At 41.5% G+C, this 20,947-nt stretch overlaps 1 protein-coding gene across 1 annotated transcript; it reads right to left on the bottom strand.

The window, feature by feature from the left end:
* Nucleotides 1–1,840: 1,840 nt before the first annotated feature.
* Nucleotides 1,841–20,194, bottom strand: dapp1 (dual adaptor of phosphotyrosine and 3-phosphoinositides). Its single transcript, XM_031321368.2, has 9 exons — nt 20,031–20,194; nt 17,629–17,751; nt 17,048–17,181; nt 14,031–14,161; nt 11,718–11,765; nt 11,510–11,572; nt 10,766–10,851; nt 6,593–6,680; nt 1,841–2,166 (listed from the first exon to the last, which is right to left on the bottom strand). The coding sequence occupies exons 1-9, from the start codon at nt 20,084–20,086 to the stop codon at nt 2,143–2,145; spliced, it is 753 nt and encodes a 250-aa protein (XP_031177228.1). The 5' UTR covers nt 20,087–20,194; the 3' UTR covers nt 1,841–2,142.
* Between the last annotated feature and the right edge of the window lie 753 nt (nt 20,195–20,947).

The following is a 20,947-nucleotide window of genomic DNA, read 5'->3' as shown; positions in this document are numbered from 1 at the left end:
TCCAATGAAATCTTTTTTTTTTTTTTTTTATTGGAATGGCTTGGAAATTTTGGTTTCGAAATCCAATCATCGGTTCCAAATTGAACATGCGCCACAGTACTTCCAAGCACTTGTTGTGTTGTGTGGCTTTATTTCACATTGAAAAAGCCTGGTAAAACTGTAAATCCCCATTGAATTCAAATACAATGTTCCTCTTATCTGTGAAATAAGCATGTGACCCCTTTCAACTCCACCCCTTCAAAGAATCGGAATCGAGAATCTATGGCTACGTTCAGACTGCAGGCAAAAGTGACCCAAATCAGATTTTTTTTGGGGGTCAAGTGACCAGGTCAGACTTCTTCAGAAGTAGTGTGAACACTCAAATCTTGCCCAGATCAGATTTTTTTCAAACAGATTTAAGGCCCGGACACACAGAGCCGATAATCGGCCGTTGGACAGTCTGGCGAGGTCAGTGACTCGAGTCTGTTCGGTGTGTTCCGTGCCGTCGTCCGTCCGAGGGGCCGTCATCCTTCATTTTGGCCGATTTGACATGTATAATCGGCGGGGCGGGCACTGGTGGCAGTCGGATGACCCATCTGATTGGTAGAGTGCTAACCCGGAAACGGGGAGCGGAATGAGTGTGACTAGTCTCTCAAAATCTGACGAAAATCTATTATCTATTAATCTACTATTTTAGTAAAATATGAGATTGTATTCTGAACAAGCCGCCATGACAGTCTGTCTTTGAATTTCCAGAGAAACAAGACCCATGTGACGCATTCGTCCAATCAGCTGCCGGGTTTCATTTTTGGGTGACAATACAGATTAGCGCCGCCTGCTGTTATGGAGACGTATTACGTCTCGTCTCTTTGGTGTGTTCCGAGGCACTTTTTTGACCAACTCGGGGAGACTGATCAGTCCAACTGCCTTTTCTGCCGACGGTTGGCCGTCTGGTTGGTGTGTAATCAGCTTTAGACCACTTCCATTCCACAAACATTTTGAAATAAAAGCCAAAATGCTTACTTCCTCCATAACTTCCCTAACTTTAGTGCAACAGCGTGCTTTTGCGCATGCGGGTCAGTTCGAAACCGCAAACAGTTCAGACTGGAATCTGATATAGGAAAAATTTTAAAATGTAATGTGAACAGCCAAACTAAACAAAAAAATCGGATCTGAGCAAAAAATCCGAATTAAGCATTAAGACTTAGACGTAGCCGTTAAGAACCGGAATCGGAAGGAAGATTCAGAATTGGAACGAAAATTGTTTATATCGTTAAGATGCCCAAACCTACCAATGGTTAGCATTTTCCACATTTTATTGTGCTGTGCAGTGTGGGACTCACACTGGTCTGGTCTTGACTTGGTCTCAACCCCTCCAAGTCTTGGTCTTGTCTTGGTCTCGATACACTCGGGTCTTGGTGAGGACCTGGTCTTGGGTTTAGGTGGTCTTGACTACAACACTGCCATCTAGTGGGCTCATAAAATAAAGACCACGATTAATGAAGCTTCATGAGGCCTACACAGCCTGATAAATCTTCTTCCTCTGTCCCACAGAGCTCCATTCCACACATCAATGACCACACGGTTGTACTGGATGTTGCAAATTATTTTTACTCAATCCCACATACACATTGATGCTGGAAATATAAACAAACTACAGAGTGTAAATAAGACAACAAATGCATAATTTCCCTACTGTTTAACTAATGTTTGCTAACAAAGAAAAGTGGCCAGCTGTTGCTGTTAACTATATATTAGTGAGCCGTTTCCTCACCAGTAGGAACCAATGGGCTTGGAGCTGAGCGCCACAGACACGAAGTCAGAAAGAACTGAGACACAGGCTAACACATTGTAGGTTTTGGGTTTTATAAAATAATGCTAGCAACATCCTTTTAAGTAAATAGTTGTTAAAGTAAATGATCATTTTAAACATGCTAGGAACAACTCTGGGTAAGAACAGCAGCAAAGTAAGACCGCTTACATGCCACTTATCTCTGGCCTATCATAAGGCTAAGTAGTTAGCCTCCAGTCAGTACAATGTGTGCCACTGTAACTCATATTGGAGTTTACTCTTCAGTTTTCAATGGTGCTGTTCTTCATTGTTCCTCCAGCAGAGTATCTGGGACGTCTTCTTTCCATCTCCAGGGAGTCCACTGACAGCAGTCATCGACCTTTGCTTATCTGTGACTAGAAACAAAGAGTGTCCAAAAACACAGAAATCAGCTTAGTGAAATCAACTGATCTCCTAAATACTGTTAAGTTTGTTAGTTTTAAAGTGCTCATATTATGCTTTTTGGTTTTTTCCCCTTTCCTTTATTGTCTTATATATCTTTTTTGTGCACGTTATAGCTTCCACAAAGTGAAAAAGCCCAAAGTCCACCGCAAAGGGACTTACCATCTCCAACAGAAAACACTGTTCACAAACTGCTCCAAACAGCTCTATTGTAGTCCAGCCTTTACTTCAGAGACAAACGTGCGTCACTTTGTAACACGTGATAGAATGCTCACCTAGCTGCTAGCATGGCACGCCCTCATACTCTGCTTCTGACTGGCTAGTAGTCCTTACCTAGCTACTGAGCATGTGCGACTCCCAACAAAGATGGAACAGAAGTGAGATGTCTCACTCTGTAGCTAAAATAGAGAGCTCAACACACAGGGAGAAAAGAGGAGCTGCAGCAATGTGCAGTACAACAAAAATATGGTGTCTTTTGAAAATTAAACCACATAAACCTATTCTTATATAACCTCTAAATACAATTATGAACCTGAAAATAAGCATAATATGAGCACTTTAAGCCAAGTTAACATAAAACGGCTGCTGCCACCTTCAGAACACTTGAGTTAAAGTCGCCTTCTTCTACGACTTTGAGTTGAATAAACGTCCCACTGAGCTTTCCCTAAAACCATCAAATGGGTTTATTAAAAACATTTTGAGTTTATTAATACATTTCCCAGCATTCGTAAGTCTCCAGCTGGTTGAAATAAATGGACTAAGCCTATGGTAAGTCTCCCACTGATGCAGCATTCTTTTACAGTGCAACAAACCCAATTTCCTCAGGGTTACAGACACAGATTCAACAATCAACAATTCCAACAGATTCCAGCAATTACCCTCTCATTACAATCCAGGCCCCCACGTGACTGTGGATGAATATCTAGTTGCATTTCCTTGTCATCATCCCTTCAGACAATATATATCAAACAACCCAGACAAATACACTTTCAAAATATGGGCGGCATTCACAGTTTAGCTATGCCTAGAGTATGCAGGTGTGAACTGGGAAAGCACCTGAAGAGAGAATCAGGGCATGAGGGTGGTACTAGACATGGCAGAAGGACTGAATGGTCATAGAATTGAATGTGATAACTTGTTTCCCATTGGACGCCCTGGGTAAGGAACTGCTGAAAAGGAAGTGTTGCAGCTGTAAACAATCCAAAAAAATGCTGCAGCAAGGGACTAAACACTGTGAGATGAAAAAAACACTGGAGATCCAATTTCAATCGTGTATTCCTCCACATGTAAAGTACAACTAGCACTGCAGTTACCAAATGTAAAATGACTTTGTGATGCGAATAATTGTGTGAGGGCGGTCAACAGAAAGCGTTCGCTCCCAGGCTCACCCCCCTCTCTGTCAAAGCCCACAAACCCGGTGAACAGGTGAAGCAAACAAATATACTGTTATTACTTCTGCCCAAACCCCGGCGACCACGCCCACCACCTACAATATCAATACATAATACAATATTCAGTGAATAATATAAATGAGACCATAAACATACCATGATGGAGCAGTAAGACAAAAAACAAGCCAAAGCTTCTGTAAGAAGCCATTAAAGCACCAAAACGTTCAGGGATTTTATTTTTAGATTTTTTTATTTTTTCATAGTCGCGTAAAGCGGTATTCTGGATCTATACGGGGTGTAGAGGGGGGGTTATGTTTCATCGAAAGGGGTATTTAGGTAGTCGACAAAGAGACAAAGTAGCAGACAGATCAAATTACAATCATTTTCTGGATGTTTAAAGCTTTAGTGTGTAACTTTTTGATATTAATGAACATCCGTTACATTCAAGCCATTACCAAATGAGTTGCTACAAAGCTATTTAAGACTATCAGCTCCACACAACTCTCTCTGTATCTTTCAGTATGGCTATGTTCAGAAGATTGTGGCGTCCGGTGATTTTCACGCTCAGAAACTCGAGTGAAGATAATGACCTCTTCTGAAGAGTCCATCATGTTTTTTTAATCCTCTGTGTCCTCCTTGGCTACTAGCAACTGCATGGAGGAGGGGTGGGGGTGCTGCGTGATCACAGAAGGCTTGTATCATGTGGACTAGAGCTGAAGATCGTTGCACGGGCTCTGGCTGGGCTCGGGCTTGCTCCCCATGTTGCGCGGTAAATGAGGTTTTGCCCCCAACGTCTCCTTCCAGGCAGCGCTCCCTGGGAGGCACTAGGATTAGGCACTGGTTATGGTTAGGGTTAGGGTTAAGGTTAAGGTTAGGGTTAGGTGCCTTGAAGGCAGCGGTCGGAGCGCTGCCTGGAAGGAGCAGTTGGGGGCAAAAAACACCATCGAGCGAATATGAGGGGTCAGGCGATGCTTTTCGATTAGCGCGAAAATGGATGCTGAGGAGGTGAAACGGAGGCTGGCCTCTGGATGACTTATTTTATTTCTTTGTTCCAACTTCCAAGTGGCCTATAGCCTACGTTAGTCATGAATACATGATGTTAACATTTTTTATAAATGACTCATTCTTGACAAAAGGCAAGAGGCTGTAAACGGGTTTGGGCTTTTAAAAAGCTGTCAATCAAAATGTACTTGTCAGGTTTGGGACGTATTCTGTCGGGCTCGAATTCCGTCGGGCTATTAAGGCCCGATTACAGCTCTAATGTGGACGCGCCGACAGTGTTGTTGTCATTACTTAGAATTCCTCATGGGGGCGACAGAAACTACGCACTATAGCTGTAAATCGCTGGGGTCAAATTGACCCCCAGGATAAAGGGTGTTAGTAAATGTGAGGATAACATGAGGTAGAGTACTAACAGCAGTGTGCTTTTTTTCAACCAGCAGACAATCAGCGGTGGAAGAATTAAGGAAGTGGGTTAATATGACACAAGCTGTATCAAAGCAGCTCAAAGCAGAAATCCTCCCTCAGACACAGATTCATTGCACTGCCGGGCTACTGTGTCATGAAGTGTTGTAATTGTAATGCAACTTTCCCTTGACCTGCCTTGTCTCCTTCTACTGAACCTCAATTTGTGATTTCCTCTTGTTTCCCAGAATGCTTTTCAACAACCCCCATGAAAGTCGGGACAAGCCCGTAGACAGGGGGTGTTCAGGGTGGTTTGAAAGACCCACTTCTGTGACTGTGTTAACTGGCACGCGACATGTAACAATTTAACATCTAATGCAGAGATCTTCAACAGGGGGTCCGTGACCCCTAGGGGGTCCTCAAAGTTAGTCAAGGGGGGCTGCCTAAATATGTTTTTGAAAGAAATTTTTAATTATGTTTGAAAATATACAGTACATTAATATGAATCCAACATATTCATTATTAATTAATTAATTAATTAATTAATTAATTAGCAAAGATAAATTAGCCTTACTATACTTACTACACTTACTATTGATAAGGTAGCCACTACGGTAGCCATACAGTTAAGCTTAAGGATTCATTATGCCTTCCAAATGTAGGTTTAACATTACAACATGATGTATAATAATAATAAAGTTGAATATGCAACTCAATTGCATACAATAAGCAGTAGGTCCTAAAAAACTTTGAAGACCCCTGGTCTAAAGCTATAGTGTGAAGTTTCTGTGCCCCCCATGAGGAATTCTAAGTAATGACAACAGCGTGTCCACATGATACAAGCCTTCCGTGATCGTGCACCAACCCCGCCCCTCCTCCACACAGTTGCTAGTAGCCAAGGAGGACACGGAGGATTAAAACAACATGAGGGACTCTTCAGAAGAGGTAATTACCTTCACTCAAGTTTCTCGTAATACAACATAGTCATACTGAGAAATCCAGAGAGAGCTGTGTGGAGCTGATAGTCTTATTAGCTAATTAGCTTTGTAGCAACTCATTTGGCAATGGCTTGAATGTAACGGACGTTCATTAATATCAAAAAGTTACGCACTAGAGCTTAATGTTTCAACAATCCATGCAACTAACTTTATGCACTCATAGCAACATCTGTGAGGCCATCCAACATATGTGTGATGTGTTTACCTCCATGTGACATTTGGACTGAAAAAGGTGGTACATGATCTTGGTAAGCAATTTGACAACTTTGTAGTAAATATTTTCGATGCATCAAAAAGCGTGCTTGTTAAGATACCACCAAATGAAGATTTTGAACCTCAAAATTAGATACAAAATGAAAAAAACTGCAAAAAGGTCCACTTTCTGAAAAAAAGACCACCCCTCCCCCCCCCAGTCTGGCTACATGACTGCGGGACCTTGCTATATTTCCAGAGATGCGCAGCACATTTTCAATAGTTCTTTAATTGGTTTTTTTTTTCCCCTTTGCTACACTATGATATGCTCCTCTGGTGAAATATCCCACTTCCTGCCAGCACTATTGTAAAACATGCAGTCTGAACAAACTCACCAGCTTCCACCTCAGGATTTTGATCCACTCATCTGCCTCCACACCCGTCTTTGTACAAAGATAAAATGTCCTCTCGGGAAACACAAGGCTGTAGACACACAGATAAGAAGAACATATGCGCATTATTTTATTTTAACCTTTATTTATTCAGGGAAGGTTCACTGAGAGACAACCTCTCTTTTGCAGGAACGCCCTGATCACATTCTGCACCTCAGCACGGCACCTCAGTGGTGGTAATGAGGGAGGAACAAGCACTGTTCTTTCACTTTCCCCACCCAGATTTTATCCTGTCGGTCTGGGGATTGAACCGAAGACCTCCCGGTCACAAGCTCGCGTCTCTAACCTTTAGGCCACCATTGCCCTATTATTATCTAGGTTTAATGTAAAAGTCACGTGTGCAGACACAGGATGTATGATTTCATCTCTTGTCATTAATCTGTGATTTGTCACAAACCTTTTGTTTCATAGTTAGGGTGTAGTTTAGATACGCTATGTCTCTCAAGTTTAACCCTTGTGTTGTCCTCAGGTCAAATTTGACCCATTTCAAAGTGTTTTTATATCAGAAATATGGATTTTTTTCAACCAAATTGCCCAAAAATAACATGGATGGTTCCATACAACGTTCTTCAGGTAAAATTAATGATTACTTCCGAAAAACAGTCAGTATCTGGTGTTAGGGTTAGGGTTCCCAATAAGGGTCCAATAAGTTTAATGATGGGTAGATATTGGGTAAGTATACATTTTTCAACCATAAAGAAATACAGCAGTACAATATCTCAATAATGAAACAACAGCAAAAATGCTTTCACTTTCTTTTCCTTGTTGTATTTAAGCCACTAAATATTAGGCGTGTAAATCACACGTTTTATCACTATACAATATTATATCGATGCTTTGGACAACGATACAATATTTACTGATATCTTAAAGTCTGCCATGATACGATTTCAATTCAATTTAGGGTCCTGCGACCAATACTAGATGATACATTTAACACAGTCAGTCACATGTACATTTATATATTTACAAAAAGCAACTAAAATGTGACGATTTCATTACTGAGCGTTTCCAGACATTTAAATTAAAAACAAACTACTCTTTTTAATAAAAAAACAAAAAAAAGAATATAAAGTGGGTATTTCAAAATAAAGGCGCATCGTAAAGATGACGATATGTATCGATATTTTCACTTTGAATGGATGACATTGGATTGTTGAGGATTTAATCGATATATCGATTCAGGTCGATGTATCGTTACACCCCTTCTAAATATCAGCCATTAAATCTGGATTCCTAACATATTCAGAAGACTCTGTACAGTGCCTCTTCTTCACCTCACACTTACACACTTTTTCACACACGATTTTCTCTTTTTCTGCCGCCTCAACCAGGAATACACTCCAGCAGGATCTAAACCTGTCCAGCTTGATCCCACTAGCGGATTTTAAACTTATTTTAAGGGTACTGGAAAAAAACATCATTGGAATCTTGTTCTTGTTTTTAATACTTTAGTGTTTTAAAGGTACTGTAGGTAGGATTGCGAAAATCCAGGACTTAGCCAAAAAATTTGAACATCGACAACTTCTCAGTCCCTCCCCCCTTTCTGCTAAGGCCCAAAACGGTCTCCTAAGCCCCTCCCCGAACAAGGGAGAATGAATGCGTGTGCATGAGCAGTGACTGACACGCAGTTAGAACCCCCCCCCCCCCCGGCCCTGATTGGTGCATCTGAACAGGGAGCGGTGGATTTTTGCAAATTGCACTACAGGCTGTAGGTGGTGCCATTTTGTTTAAAGGTCCCATGGCATGAAAATTTCACTTTATGAGGTTTTTTAACATTAATATGAGTTCCCCCAGCCTGCCTATGGTCCCCCAGTGGCTAGAAATGGCAATGGGTGTAAACCAAGCCCTGGGTATCCTGCTCTGCCTTTGAGAAAATGAAAGTTCAGATGTCATAAGGGGAAAGGTTACCTCCCCTTTCTCTGCTTTGCCCACCCACAGAATTTGGCCCACCCATGAGAAAGAGAGAGACATCATGGCTTGAAAACAAGCGAAGCATGGCAGTTGGTCAAGGCCACACCCCCACCCTCCACCAGGTTTTACAGTGCTGTTTGGATTGGTATCCAACTGTGCAGCATTGTGTAAATGGGGTTATCACTTCAGTGCATTTGTCCTCCCCTCCCCCAGTTTCCTTCTGTTATTTAGCTGCTCACACTTCCCTTTTTCAAACAACACAAATGTCACATTTTGCTGCCATGGAGAAGTACAGGTGGCTGTGGCATCACACTGCAGAGCTGTGACTTATCGGCTTTTTCTATGTCATCTGCACACGTTTTTTCTTTTGTTCATACTGCATATATATATCTCTTCATTACATCATGTATGCATGTTGTATTCATTTAGTCTGGGGTTGATGTTCATGTTCTGTATTTCTAGGGTTCCAACTAACAGTTATTTTCATTATCGATTAGTCTGTTGATTATTTTAAGGATTGATCAAATAATCATTTGGTCTATAAAATGTCAGGTAAGTCTCTAAAGCTGACTTATTAAGATGTCTTGTTTTGTCCAACCAACAGTCTAAAACCAAAACACATTACATTTACTATAAAGAAGTAAATATTAGCATTTCAGAAGCTGCAAGTGACTTAAAGGATTCATTCATAATTGTAATTGTTGCAAAAGATACACTCCTTAATTTGTGTTCTGAAATCCCCAACTTTGCTCCAAACATATTGCTTAACATTGCTGCTATGTTCAAAACCCTATCTTTTCAGGAAATTAAAAAAGGCTTTTTGGCTACTTGGCTATTTTTCACAGAAAAGTGAAAGAAAGAAAAGTTAGACGAATGACCTTGTCACTGTTGAAATATTTGTAAAACCCACAGACAGACGTAATGGGTGACCTGTAGCATTGATTCATGAAAAAAATGTAAATGACAAAATATGGAGATACAAGGTTTTTGCCCGACATTGACGTTGTAGTATGTAACTCGACATAATGAGTTTGGCATGGAATTTTGTCTTGACCATGGGCTCAGTGTGCATTAAAAATCACTTTAAAACACACCTCTCAGTCTTCATCAGCCAACACATTCTCACTCCCATTGCGTAAAATACGGACGCTTGGTCAGGTGCCTTTGCCGTTGTTATTGCCGCTAAAAGTCTCCTTTAACATCATATCTAAATGCGTTTGGTCAGGACTATTGGCGTCAGTATTGACGCAGTTAGGTTTAGGAAAAAATCGTGGGTGGGCTTACAAAAGGTACGTTTACGTGACACGCGGGATAAGAACGGGACAGTTGGGTTTAAGAAAGGTGACACGCAGGACACAAACCCCGGTCTCTGGGGTGAAAGTCCTCTGTCCTTTGTCAAAATCTAGTTCTCCGCCATCGGTGTATGAATGTGTGTCCAGTAAGGTAGAAAAGTGCTATATAAATGCAGAGCGTTTACCATAGTTCTAGTCTCGCATTGCCAGACCTTCCTCCACAGCGCTGCGGAGGAGGGTCTGGCTAGTCCATACAGCTGTCGGGATGGGAGAAAGACGTGCTCTGGTTTATTGGCATTTCTTTACACCAGTCACAATCGTCTTGGGCAGTGCTAAGCGCCGGACGGAGCCACGGTGCCGCTGCAAAATAGCCTCGGGAAGGACCTTGTTTTGGTGGAACGTGTGTACGTTCAAAGGTTGTTTTAGACGTGCCATGAGTGTATCGTTACATCCCCAATCACAATTTTCTTTCAAATGCACCCTTCTAAATAATCAGATACCATAGTGTGTGGGTGTAAGCTCCCACTTTGCCTCTACAAGAGCCCAGTTTAGCCGCAGAACATAATTGAATTGTTACTTTATTTCAAATAAAGAGTATGGCTCCTATTGAAGGATGAAACACACTTGTGGTTGAGTTTTCTTATCGTTCGGTTACAGGGTAGACTATCTCTCTCAGACACCATTCCAATCAATGTTAATCAGTGAACCTATGCACACCTGGGCCTTTTATGCCCAAGTATGGGCCACGTAGTGGTGTGTCTTAAAGTGATATCCACGTAAACTGCGTACATATGGAAAATGTAACTCTGTTAAGAGAGGTAGTCTCGATACGATAGAGAACCACTTTCCTTCATGTAGAATCCCTAATGGTGCATCCTCTCAGTGCTCATCCTTGACTGACATCACTTACCAGAAACAGTTGACTCTGTCCTGAGAGTAGTCAAACTGCACTGCAGAGCAGGCCTTCAGATCCAGGGTTCGAATGGGCTCCTCACACTGCAACATAGAACTACAGCTTACAAGTGTGTCTGCTGTGACTAGAAGTAACTTAACCTCAATACAATAGAGCTCAACAGCGTGGTTCCAGAAGTAAAAATCCAATTGATTTTCTCCATAAGGATTTACTATCAGAGGTAGACTAACCACGAGCTACGAGGTTGTGGAATGGAATTTTTTGCTCCTGTAGAAGCTATAAGTCTGTATGAAATCAACTTTGTTTTAAGAAAAACATGTCTTTATTCTTTAATCTTATGGAGAAATACTACACTAGCCACAATCCTAAGCATAACAGCGGCATCTCTGATTGGTCCAACTCACTGTTACCATGGAAACGTTTACTGTACCCGCGAAACCATGAACGGCTAGATCGAGCTTCTACCATTTAAGTCTATGATAGTTTCTGTACACAATCTTCTACCTTTGCCTTTTTTGCCATTTTCATAATGTTTTTTTTGGATCTGGTGGCTTGGTTCCAGACTTAAAACTCTTTATATAAGAAATTTTTGAAACGTCAATGGAACAAATGAATGGGGAAAAACACTTTCCGGAACCAGAGCTGTTAAAAACGTGGGCGGTCACTGTTGAGCTCTATTGCTCTAATTAGATATCTGAAAAGTGAAGTTGTGAAACTGCACAAAGCTAGAGAGGGACTGACCATTTTGTCTTTGAAGTATTTGAGTTCATATCTGTTGAGTGTGAACCATCTCTGTTTCCAGCTCTGCAAAAAGGTTTCACAGTGGATATATTTTTAATATCGCCTCAGTCTGTGGTCAGTGACACTGAACCACTGCTGCTCCGCTACAGTTACAGTTACATTTTCAACTACACATTTCCTAATAAAAGCAGATTTCAACTGCTCTTACCTTCACAATAGCTCCTTGTTTCACCAGATAGCCTTCCTTTGTGCCCAGCTGAAAAGACACGCTTTGTGTTAGTGGAAACATGACTCTACTGTGAGTGAAGTATTGACTTTCAAGGATAATTCTGGTTTATTGCAACTTGGATCTGGGCCGAAATCATCTTAACTCAACTTACTCTCTTTCTTGGGAGCTTTCAACCACATATCATGGTTCTTCATCAGTGAAGGAAGTTGTTGGCTCATTTGTCATGGGGTTGGTTTAGTCCACAACACAAGTATGGAACTCCACCATATGACAACAGGTGGTTGTATATGGTTGGAGGCAGGGATGGAGTACTGGAGACGTGGACTCGGACTTGAGTCCGACTCAAGATCGCTATTCTCTGGACTCGTGACTCGACTTGGATTCGATTACTGATGACTTGGACTTGGACTCGGAAGTTGGATTAAGTTTCTGACTACTTTAATGTGTAATAGGTCATACAAATTTGATATGAAGATATTGATATAGTATATTTAGTTCCTAACGGTTTAATGCAGGGGCCAGTGATGGAGTACTCAAGTCCTGGACTCGGACTCGAATAGCTAGCTATTCTCGGGGAATTGTGACCCGACTCTGACTCGAACACAGGTAATGGTGACTCGACTCCTCCTCCTCTTGGACTTGAACTCAGACTCGAACACTGGGGACTCAAGACTTGACTCCGACTCCACACTCGACTACAACACTGGTTGGAGGTGGTGACCAGTGGTCTCTGGTGTCAGATGTGAATGACTGCTGGTCCAGTGGAATTTGTGAGTGCTTCTGGTCTGGTGTTCATTCAGTCTCTTGCCCAGGGTCCAGATACTTATGTTAGAGAGATGTTTCTGGTGAACCCTGTTGGGTTGCAGTGTGCATGAGTCAGGGTGGGATTCTCTTCATCCACTCCTTGTACCCATTGGTCCTGATGGCCCACCGGACAGCTGCACCTCCCTCTTTATTCTGCTCCTCACTAGTCTATATCCACGAGGTTCCACTTCCGGGATTGCTCCAGTGCTGCCGGAAATTTCGCTGGATGTCACTCTTTTCGGCCGGATGTCCGTTAACTTCTGCTTTCTTTGTGTTGGAATTCTAAACTCAGGTGGATTTCTGAGGACTATGGTTAACTGCTCTTCAGATCTCTGCAGGGTAAATCCAGACAGCTAGCTAGACTATCTGTCCAATCTTTCTGTTGCACGACTAAAACAACTTTTCAACGTACACATGTTCCACCAAAACAAGTTCCTTCCCAAGTCTGTGTTGCAGCGGCACCATGGCTCCGTCCGGGGCTTAGCACCGCTCAAGACGATTGTGATTGGTTTAAAGAAATGCCAATAAACCAGAGCACGTTTTTCTCCCATCCTGGAATGCTGCGTGGACTCGCCAGACCATCCTTGGTAGCGCTGTGGAGGAAGGTCTGACAATGCGAGACTACCTCCTCACTGACAGATGTTGTGTTCTGTGTATGAGGGTCCTCACTAGGGCTGCAACTAATGGCGGGCTTTACACGATGACGATAGCGCAGCGACGGCAAGCAGCTTTTGGTTTACATTCAACTTAATGGCCACCGAAGCGCAGCAACCCGTTGATGCCGCTGTCGCTGCTACGTCACCCGGATCGTTGGTCTGATTGGTTGAAGGACTATCCAATTGCGCCCAGAGGCATTTGAGCGGCGTCCGTTAGTGACGCCCCTTTGGAAATGCGCTGTGAATGAAGCTTGCCCAGACCCACTCTCAGTTACAACTGAGAGGGTCTGGTGTTTGCAATATGGACTAGTGCAATATCCAAATCGCAAGGAGGGGGGGCAATATTTGTTAAAGGCAAAAGATGTGTCAAACCATTCTGAATGAAGTGTTGTGGTGCTGCAGAGACTTCCCAGCCTATAAATCATACCCTACAGACTTTACTTACTTTAACATTTTTCAACGAAAATGAGAAAAATTATACACAAATGATCATTCCCTCCAATATCGTGAATCATATCGCAATATCAGTCAAAAATAATCGCAATTAGATGTTTTCCTCATATTGTGCAGCCTTATCTTCCTGTATACTGTGGTCTCTTGTAGTTTGATGACAAAAAATCCAAACTCAGGTTGTGGGATGACAACTGAGCCAACAACTGAGAGATGTGGTTGAATGCTCAGCTCTATGCACCAGTTGAGATAATCCAGAACTATCTTTCAAGGCTCACTTAAAGAAAGTGGGAGTTTGAGCCCTCTTGTAGGTTACTTTGGTCACATCACAGAGGTATTTCGATATGATTTGGTATCAGCTGCTCACAGATGTGTGTCATACCGATGGTGCATTGGGCACCAGATCGTTTTCTGTGCGGCCTGACTGTAACGCTGTGTGAACTCGCACAGACTCGTAGATGGATGGCTCCTCCACACGCCACGGGTACGGGCACTTCAGCACGATGAGGGTTCCTGGTTCAGAGGCAGAGGGGAGGTTACAGGCCCGACTACCTCACATTAAAACACAGAGGAAATACAACATCCAACAACACAAACAACATGGTAAAAGAACTATTGCCCACTGTCAGCCCCTATGTCTCATAGATTATTAACTGCTCATGGCCACTGGTATTTTTCCTTCCTATTTTATGACTAAAGCTACTATGACAGCACATTTGAAACAGGCTTTTCTCTTAGGAAAATGTGAAGTGGGGATTTTACAACAATGCATGTTGCAATGTTTCATGTGACATTTGTGCGCCATGCAACACTGGAAAATCAACCTTTAAAAGTATGTTATGGGTTTCAAGCAATCCTGTAGTGCCTGTCTGACCGCTGGCATGTTTGACTTGTCTCCGAGTTATAGAATATCGTTCTCTCTAAAAATGAAGATACTAATGAACATTTCTATCCTCTATTTGTCTGCCTCTGCTCTTTTTTGTAAACCAGGTGCAGTATATAATAGCCGGCAAACCCTAATGTCATCCACAGAGGATAAAGAACACGTTTGTCTATGGTGTATAATACACTGCACTGAAATGTTATTGATTCATCCTCAGATATAGAAATATCTGAAAATGAAAGTCACAAAATTGAATTCTCTTTATTCAATAAAATTCTACTGGAAGCCAGTTTGGAGGACCACAAGAAAACTATTAAAATGGTAACTTCCGTTTTTTTTCAACCTGGACTATTTTCCTATGTTTTTGTGTCTAATTGACTGATGGGAACCACAGTCTTTGAAATTGGTCCAGTATTAAACGAGATCGCTGCAGTCGGCAGTGGCGAAACAAGCTACAATGTAAGTTAATAGGACAATTGTGCAGCTTCTATTTACGTTCACAAATGTGCTCGTTTTGCCACCGACAGGCTCAGATTAATATTCTAAGTGTCTGACAACATTCTGGAAAGGATTCTAAGGTCGACCTTTCAGTTAAAGAGTAAGATCCTTTTTTAAACGTAAAAACATCAGCAAAATTGCGTTCGCTAAAGCCACCAGATTCTATGTAAATAAACAGTAATTTTAGCTTCGTAAAATACACTTCAATCAAAGTCGACAGAAACAAAGAAAAATTATGAAAAGCCGTTTTGGGTCGTCTTTCCACTTTTCCCAACCATCACAACTGTAGTTTTGGTTGAAATAATAATAATAATAATAATACATTTATTTATAAAGCGCTTTCAAATCAAAGTGCTGTACAGAGCATAGAAAATACAGTTTAAAAACATTTCTAATGACTAAAATAAATACACACTCTGACTCTCAGAAAAACATACAAAGAAATTAGGCCTCATACACAACAGATATAGAATAAACACAGTTAACCGATTTACATGTGAAAATATGTTGGCTCTTTTAAACATGTTATTTTAAACAGGCTTTTCTCTTGTTGTTGAATAGGAAAATGTGAAGTGGAGATTTTACAACAATGCGTGTTGCAATGTTATGTTCATGTGACATTTGTGCGCCATGCAACACTGGAAAATCAACTTTCAAAAGTATGTTATGGGTTTTAAGCAATCCTGTAGTACCTGTCCGCTGGCATTTTACATTTTTTGTTTGAGTTTGACTGTTTTTTTTTTTTTGTTTTTTTTTAAAATGGAGTCTGGTGGCGACCTCAGAGCTGTTTCTAAATAAACAGAAAGGTCTTAAAGAGGTTTTAAAAATGCCTATCTCTGTAGGGATCCTTTCCATAATGTTGTTAGACAATTAGAATAAAAATCGGAGCCTTTTAGTGGCAGAAAATTAACTTTTAGTGGACCAAATTGACGATTCACATTTGCCCCATAGGGTTACATTGCAGCCTGGTCTATGGCTGCCGGTTACAGCGTTCACACTAATACTGGACCAATTTCAAAGATTGTTGTTACAATCAGTCACTTACACACAAAAAAAACATAGAAAAATAGGGTCCAGGTTGATAAAAAAAAAAAAAAAAAAAAATTACCCTTTAATGTTCAAACCCTGACATGTTACGTCACTAAAAAGGCCATGATGTCCTCTATCAGGGACACGAGGTTTCACCCAACAGCCTCAGAAGTAAGAGACTGAAATCCTCGGGCAGCTTTGGAACTCAGTGCCTGGCCTGCGTATCTCAGGCTGGCGAGCTCATTAGCATCTTTTACATCACGTAACCCCTGCCGACCTCCGCTCTGGCGGCATTGCCAGATAATGCTTACATTACTTAAAAGGGTTAATAACTAGACCAACAGTCGTTTAAAGGTGCCGTAGGTAGGATTGGGAAGATCCAGGACTTAGCCCAAAAATGTGAACATTGACAACTTCTCAGAAAGTTAGTTTTATAAGGCTTACCTACTGCACCTTTAAATATGAAGAAATGTAAATTAGCAGGGTTATTGACGTTACAGAGCTCCTCGGTTTCTGTCCTTTTTGTCTGTTATGAACGTTTCCGTTACTACCACATTGCATTGTGGGATATTTATGCTGGCGTGGTGTCCAGTATTGCAAACTGTAATATTTTACCAGCATTAGAATGCAATTCGCTTACTATTGGTTTCATACTAAGGTTTCGGACACAGTAAAAAATCTAGTCTTAGCCTACTAAATATAGCATGTTAATATGGAATTTCGGACGCAACTATGTACATTTTTCCCATGTGGCCCTAATCCTCTTCCGTATCTACTGTATGTGAGCCTTTCCCACATTTGTAACACAAAGTTGAGCTGGAAAAAGTGATTTTTTTTGTATGACCTCAAAGAGGCTCAAAGAAACTATTACCTTCGCTGTGAAAGCTATGAACCAGAAAAGATAGCCAACCGAGCAATAAGTTGTTTCAGTGTATGAGCTGGTAACACGCAGTAAGCTTGTTAGTGAGACGATCTGAAGCGCTGCGTACCTGTGTCACTGCCCAGCAGAGGCTGGTTAGCGAAGTGGTTGACAAAGTCTTGAAGGGTTGCATACTCGTTAAACCCAAACACGTAGCTGTTGTCTCTGCGCGTCACGTGAAAATGCTTGACAGAATCCTTCGCCCTATGTGTCAAATGACAAACAGATTTTAATGTTGCACTTTCAAAGTGGTTGACCTGCAAAAATATTCAAATAACAAATACGTCATCTTTAGGGCTGGGTATCATTCAAAAATGTTCGGCACCGGTTAGAGCTGGGCAATATACCGATATTTTATCGATATCGTGATATGAGACTAGATATCGTCTTAGATTTTGGATATTGTTATATGGCATAACTGCCATCTTTTCCTGGTTTTAAAGGCTGCATTACAGTAAAGTGATGTCATTTTCTGAACTTACTAGACTGTTGTAACTGTTATATTATTTGCCTTTACCCACTTAGTCATTACATCCACATTACTGATGATTATATATCAAAAATCTCATTGTGTAAATATTTTGTCAAAGTACCAGTGCTATGTGGACTAGCCAGACCAGTCTGGCAAAGCGAGACTATAGGCAGACTGACCTGACAGACAGGGCGAAGCAGCCCGGTCCATCATTACTGTTTCTCAGGAGATAACTTCCATCAGTCCCATTTGACAAGAGAAGGGCCTCAGCAGCATGGCGCGACAGGTCATAGTGGTACCACCTTCAACCAAATAAACAAGAAATATGCTGTAACTCAACACCGAGGTGAAGTGAGAGGCAATCTTGATCCATTCAATGTATTGTGCAGAAAAAAAGAGATCATCAAAGTTGCCAAATTCTTCCTCCAGCATGATCCAAAATGTTGGAAACCCACACAGTGTGCCTTTCTCTCCCCTCATCTCCTCTTCCTGTTCTGTGGGAGATGTACACACTGGTCCACATTAATCACTCGAACACTGGCATTTATTAGAATAGGGATGCACCAATCAACATTACATATAACATACTCAAAGTGACGTGCAATCCCATGAACTATATGTTCCACTGTTATGCATTTCATCAAAAACTCCAAATGAGTAACACAAAACATTAACTCTACATTTGACCTGTATATTTGGTAGACTCTCTACTGTATTTTGTATGTTTATATTGTGTGTATTTAATGTGTAATTCTATGTTGTCTCGCATGTTCAGGGGCGATTCTAGGATCAGACCTTTAGGGGGGCTCAGCCCCTAAAGACCCTGACACACCAACCCGATAATCGGCCGTCAGACAGTCTGGCGAGGTCGGTGAGGTCGAGGTGTGTTCCGTGCCGTCGTCCGTCGGAGGGACCGCCGGCCTTCATTTTGGCCGACCTGACTTGCTGGGTCGGAAAGCGGGCAGTCGGACTCAATGACCAATCTGATTGGTGGAGTGCTAACCCGGAAATGGCGAGCGGGATGAGTGACGAAAATCTTTTAAACTGACCTTTGTCGATCTGAAATGAAGACAGATTCAGCAACTGCACGGCCTATTTCTCGCTTAAAATGTTTTCAGAAACACGTTTCAGTGAACTATTTTAGTACAATACGAGATCGTATTTCGAACAAGCCGCCATTATCGGTCAGCCAGACCCACGTGGCGCATTCGTCATTTCCGGTTTTCATTTTTTGTATTAGGTCTCGCGCACTTGCAGAACGTACACTCAAGTCGGCGTCGCTTCGGTGTGTTCCGAGGCACTTTTTGGACCTCGGGGAGCCGACTGATCAGTCCGACTGCCTTTTCTGCCGACGGTCATCCGTCGGGTTGGTGTGTCAGGGCCTTAATGAGAATGTGACACGGATATAGTGCCTTGCAAAAGTGTTCTGCTCAACGATAATGGGATACTGTCATAATGCAATATCTCTTACAATTAGAAACTATAACACTGACTTATTGCCCAGCACTAGTGGGAAAGTGACCTTCCACAATGTTCAGATGAAATGGGGATGATTTTCGCAGTAAACAAGCCTCAGACTGCAAGACGAATGCAAAGGAAACTAGTAAAGGGATGTGAAAGTTCATTCATTTGCATCAACGGTTGCTGAGTGTTAAAAAAAAAAAATGTAAAAAAACCCAAGCACTTCTGAGAGTATGAGTAAATGCTTAATTCGGAAAAAGAGCTTATTCGGAATATCCAAATGGAATATGCTGTTTAAATGCGCTGAATCAAATCTGGAATATTGTCATATTCAAAATAATAGTGGAATATTGGTGTGCATGTAAACGTAGTCACTGAGGTGCAGTTAGTGGAGGTGTTATTGGACTGACTCATAGCCTACTGAGAAGAGTTTCTTCAATCTCCATTAACATGCATGAGGGAACAGAATATTAGGCACACCTAGAAAAATGGACATTATCAGCTTACTAAAAGACAAAAAAAAAAAATCATAGCTGAGCTATTTCATTGGATTACATTACATTAATAAAATTAGTTGCATTTTGTACCTTGAGGATTAGGCTACATGTTTTTTTATTTATTTATTTATTAAAGTGTACCAGCTTAACACATTCTCTATGACGAGGAACTTGGCAGTTTAATGCTGCCTTTGTTATGGGAAACGGAACATCATTAACATTAGTTAAAACATCTCCACGGCAATTGTCTAGTAAAGTAAATGTGTAGCCTAGCGTATATATGAAGTCCAGAGAACCTGCGAACAGCAACAGCAACTATTTACTCTGCAAAGTAACGTTAATGAAAAGTGAATGTTTGGCACTACGATGTAGGGAATTATATAATGCCGATTTTATCAGGACATGCTGTTTTGTGACTACTTTGAACATATGTTCTACAACGTGTATATTTTGGGGAATAGGTAAGAATACGTTTAATTGCATGATTTGTAAACGGAGTCTGGTACAGAATGTCAATCGGGGCAAGCGACTCGTTTCCTTCTAGCAGCGTAGCGTTTTCTGTAACAGGTAAAGGGCAGGAAACTAAGATAACATCAAACTAATATAGTGTCAGACGGTCTTACCCCAAAGTCTCTAGCTCGCTCGGGTCCTCGGAAGACGCATCGCTGTAGAAACTCATCTCTCCGCGAGGATTCAGTTCTGTCAATTCGCTTTAAAAGTGTCGCGATCATCTGAAAGTGCAGCCGCAGACAGACAGAAGTGGAAGCTGGCAGCTTGAGTCAGACACAGTCAGACACGCCCAGGGGCGATTCTAGGATCAGACCTTTAGGGGGGGCTCAGCCCCTAATGAGAATGTGAGGATACAGTGACACATTACCCCGCTAGATCAGTAATTTCACAGATAACAATATATATCATTATAACAGAGGCTAAATGGAAAATATTGAACATATGAAGAAAATAAGAAAGTCCTTTTATGGACTACCAGAATCAAATGAAATGATGAGGTGTAAACAATAAATATATAAAACTAAAACTTTCCTTGACTGGGTTACAGGCACATAGCATTGGCGACAGCGACGCAAGAATTTGTTTTTATTATAATTTTTAGGGGGGCTGAGATGAAACGGGTCTAAAATTGCCACTGGACACGCCTCAGAGAAAATTAGCTTTATGGAAACTTATTTTTATTTTCCCTTCACATTCATGCTTATCAGTGCTCTGTAGGGTTAGGGTTGCCACCATAGACTGTAAATATTATTCATATATACAATCTATGTTTGCCGATAAACATCCCAGTCACCTGAATACAGTAGCCAGAGGCTACCTGAAGGCGGACTGGTCACTTGTCCTATGTATAAAATCAGTTTTAACAGATAAAAGTGAATTCCGGCCAAGAATCGCAATTGGAATCAGAATCGTTAAAATCCAAACGATGCCCAACCCTATTTAGAAGCCAGGACAGCAAACAGTCAGGATTTTGTTGAGTGATTAGTTGTCCCTCGCTGTGAGGGGGCAGCAAGCAGGTTGGCTGATGCAG

The sequence above is a fragment of the Sander lucioperca genome, chromosome 18 (assembly GCF_008315115.2).
Source record: "Sander lucioperca isolate FBNREF2018 chromosome 18, SLUC_FBN_1.2, whole genome shotgun sequence".
Classification (NCBI taxonomy): Eukaryota; Metazoa; Chordata; class Actinopteri; order Perciformes; family Percidae; genus Sander; species Sander lucioperca.
Note: the sequence above shows the minus strand (reverse complement) of the source record. Positions and strands in the feature narration are given on the sequence as shown.